The sequence below is a fragment of the Myotis brandtii genome, unplaced genomic scaffold, assembly GCF_000412655.1.
Source record: "Myotis brandtii unplaced genomic scaffold, ASM41265v1 scaffold47, whole genome shotgun sequence".
NCBI lineage: Eukaryota > Metazoa > Chordata > Mammalia > Chiroptera > Vespertilionidae > Myotis > Myotis brandtii.
Genome location: NW_005367952.1, coordinates 557880 through 562020, shown reverse-complemented (window position 1 = coordinate 562020; position 4141 = coordinate 557880). Strand labels below are relative to the sequence as shown.

General features: G+C 42.7%; 1 protein-coding gene across 1 annotated transcript; it reads right to left on the bottom strand.

The window, feature by feature from the left end:
* Positions 1 to 2442: 2442 nt before the first annotated feature.
* Positions 2443 to 3420, bottom strand: LOC102261017 (casein kinase I isoform alpha). Its single transcript, XM_005875801.1, has one exon. The coding sequence runs from the start codon at positions 3418 to 3420 to the stop codon at positions 2443 to 2445; it is 978 nt and encodes a 325-aa protein (XP_005875863.1).
* Between the last annotated feature and the right edge of the window lie 721 nt (positions 3421 to 4141).

Sequence of the window (4141 nt, the reverse complement as noted above, 5' to 3'; positions counted from 1 at the left end):
GTTACACAGAGCTTTCAAATGTGGATAAATTCATTACATCAAAAATTGATTCTGTTTAAAAACCCACAGATACTATCAGACAATTTTTAAGTACTAAGAAGTTGTCATTCTTACATGGCAGATACAGGTCTTCCAAAATTCTAATTCTCACTTGAAATACCAAATTAAGTCATAGGTAACAAATTGCCTACTGTTTTTTGTTACAGTGAAAAGCTTATGCTGTCTCTTTTTTTGGGAAAGTCCACAAAGGCCTGTCTGTCTTAATACCCATCGTTCTTCGGTTAGACACTCTTTCAAGTAAAAATGTTATTGTCTGCAAAACGCAGCAGATTGAGCAAAATTCAGTCAACCATACAAGCCTAGATACAACTATTTTCTATGATTTGCAGCAAAAATACTCATTTTGCAACACAGAATACTAAATAAAAGTATTCTAAAGGGTTGATATTTAATAAAATGAATATGGGCATTTTTGTGTACAAATGGCATTGTTTTTGCTTATGTGTGGTGAAGAATACAATAATTACTTAATACAGTCTGGTGTCACTCCATTTATGGCACTAACAATTTCACCACTTCTATAGCATCAGTATAAATGTCAACAGTGTGCAAAAAGGACAATAATGTGTAAATATTATTATAAAAATAGTTTGACCTCACAGATACCCCAAAAGTATGTTAAGGATACTAAACCGAAGATTCCTAGACCCCATTTTGAGACTCACTTTACTGAAGGGTAGCCAACATGTAACTTGCCCTAAATGTACAGTGTGCTAAGAGCATCAGTCAGGTTCTTTACTAGAAGACTCCTCTTATTTTTCAACCAAGTTGATTAGTTAGAGTTTGGTTAAGAGAGTCGCAGCTATTTATATGAGTAATATAGAAAAAGCATATCATTTTCCTTTAAGTAATTATTTCAAAATTCATTATTAATTCTCTCTAGCATTTCCCCAACATTTTAAAGGGTATTATTAGCCCCTTTTATAGAATAAGAAACTGAGATTACTGTTTGGTGGAAATAATATTAGACTAGGATTTAGTTTTATAATGTCTTAGTCTCACATGGGAATTGGAATGCAGGAAAAATATTGTCTTAGGTCTATTTTAAGGGATAAATATGTTTATATTTATAAGCTCATTATCTCTTACTGATCAACATGAATGACAGTAAAATATCCAGGAGACCTCAGTTCAAACAAGTAAGTAACTGTGCTTAACTGAAGGTCGTTGTTAATCCTAACCAATGAAGTGGCTAATAGATAATCCTTTTAAAAAGATACCAACTCAAACTCAGTCTTTAAAATGGTACTTTCTACTGAAAATCTATAAAGACCAAAGAAACCTTTTACAAAATAATTTTCTTTACTTTTAAACTTAATGTAATCAATTGTTATTCAAATTGTCTTTAATGTAGTTGTTTCCCCCCAGTATACTGCATAACTTCATTAGTCTCATTGCTTGCTCTTCTAAACCAATATATTATTAGGCTTATTTGCTTACACTGTACCTGCTCTAGGTTGAAAATCAGTTTTTGAACAAATTCAATATATTTAGAAAAAAATGAAATGTACTAAATTACCATTCTGTTCTTCTTTTGTTTTGTTTTTAGTGAACTTGTAAACAAAAAAGCTCCCATTTCAAAAAAAAAACAAAAAACAAAATCCCAAATCATATATATGTTTACAGTTATTACATTTATCTAAGCAACATATATACATGTTCAATTTTAAGATGTTAACTAAATATCTGTGACAAATATGCTTTTTAAAATATATATACACCAAGAGCATTGTGAAGTTAATGCAGAGTCCTGAGGATAATCTAGTAGTCACTAAGTTTTTCTTAAGTTTTCACTTTAAATGCTGTTATTTCTAACACAGGTAAGCAGGCAGTCTTTCTTCATATGCTCAAACACTGGACCCTTTGGTTACTACCATATCATCTGGCTTGCAAATAAGAAGCCAACCATTTAAGAATGTTTTAAGTGAACAACTAGCAAACCCTAGGGATGGATAAACCCTAAGAATGCACAGTAGTGAGCATATACAAGTATCACAACTGTGGGTGAACACTGCTCATCCCATTCTTCTGAAATGAGATCTCAAAGCTGCATAGCTAAAAGTAAAAGATGTTCACACAAAAATTGGCATATGTACAATTTCTCCACCTATTTGTGTGTGTCAACCATTTAATTCACTTTTCCACTTGAAAAAAAAAATGGAATAGAAAACTGGACACCATGTTTCACTATTTCAGTTAATATTTACAATTACAACAATGCTTCCCAGATCCAGTTTATACTGAAATTAAGTTCTTTACAACAAGTAAATGGTTGTCCACAACCACTGGCTAGTGTACATATGAACTAAAATGTCTAGATTTGGGGAGAAACCAATGCTGCTCCAATCACCGGCACTGCTTCCTCTGTTCCTTCATTCTCGCTTAGAAACCTGTGGGGGTTGGGGCCTGCTGACCCTGCCCACTGGAAGAGGCCGCCGACTGGGCTGCTTTCTGCTTCAGCGTTGTCCAGTCAAATGTGTAGTCATACTGGTGGTTCAGGGTCCTGAAAAGAATGCGGAAGAGCTGCCTCAGGTACATGTAATTCGGGGCTTCTTCAAAGCGCAGCCCACGGCAGTAGTTTAAGTACATGGCAAATTCCGAAGGAAACCCCTTACATAAGACTTCAACAGGAATGGACATCTTCTTTTCACTAATCTTCTCGTATTTCTGTACCTTGGTGGCAGCCTTCAGCCCTTGCCAGGGCAGGCTGGTTCTGTTAAAATACATCAAAACATAGCCTAACGATTCCATGTCGTCCCGGCGACTCTGTTCCACGCCAAGGTGGGCATTGATGCTCGCATACCGGGCCGTGCCCGTGAGGTTTTTATCTTCTCTGTACGGTATATGTTGCCTTGTCCTGTTGTCTCTGTACTTTTTGGCCAAACCGAAATCAATCAGGAACAACTTATTACAGTGGCGCCCGATGCCCATGAGGAAGTTGTCCGGTTTGATGTCTCTGTGTATGAAATTCTTTGTATGCACATATTCCACCCTGCTGATCATCTGGTCCGCCAGCATCAGTATAGTCTTCATCGTGAAGCTCCTGGAGCAGAAGTTGAAGAGGTCTTCCAGGCTGGGCCCCAGGAGGTCCATGACCAGCACATTGTGGTCTTTCTCCTGCCCGTACCACCGGATGTGCGGGATGCCCACCCCGCCCTGCAGGATCTTGTAGAGCTTGCTCTCGTACAGCAGCTGCGGGTGCCTGGCCTTCAGGGACTCGAGCTTCACCGCCACCTCCTCGCCGTTGGTGATGTTGATCGCCAAGTAGATGTCCCCGAAGGAGCCAGACCCGATCTTGCGCACCAGCTTGTATTTCCCCCGGACAGTGAATTCGGCCTGAGAGCTGCTGCAGCTCGCCATCCCGGGACACGGTCTCCGGCGGGGCTGCGGCCAAGCCCAGGACCTCACCTCGAAGAGGAGGACAGAAGCCTCTCTGGGCGGCAGCGCCCCGAGCAACTCCGCAGAGGACGGCGGCCGGAAACGGAAACGGTGAAACGGTTGTGGTGGTTCTCTCGGTGTCACAGGGCCCACAATCCCCCAAGGGAACCCTAATCACCTCCGCCCCGTCGGGCTGCTCCTTTCCGGGCCGCCGTTTCTAAGGGGCTCGTGAGGTTCCCAGGCTGGGCCGCTTGGATTCTGGGCTTTCGTGACGTCGCGGGCTGGAAAAGGGGGGCGTTGAGTTAGGACGGGGTTCCCGCTGCCCCCACCGCCGTGGCCTCCCACCCCGAGGCCCCGCCGTCGCTGTCACTCTGCTGCTCGGTCATGTTGTTGCTCACCCGGTGACGCCATTTTGTCATTCTGCCCAGGCCGCTGCCATCTTGTTATTCTGGTTCCACCAACGCAAAATGGCGCCTTCCTGGGAGCCGCTGCTTCCGGGCGCAGAGCACTCTGGGAAGGGGCCTCAGGCGCTGACCCCTGAGGGGCCGCAGGGAGGAGGAGGGCAGAACCTGCCCGCCAGAGTAGCCTCACAGCTGCGCATGCGGGTTCTCCCGGAGTTAATTTTCTGCAGGTGAACCTTTCGGGTGTCAATGTTTTGAATGTATGAGGTTGAGTTAGCGCCCCTTCCTTTGGAAAGTGATCG

What these genes read in the sequence shown, in the direction of transcription:
- LOC102261017 (XM_005875801.1), bottom strand. Translation starts at nt 3,420, where the DNA reads ATGGCGAGCTGCAGCAGCTCTCAGGCCGAATTCACTGTCCGGGGGAAA.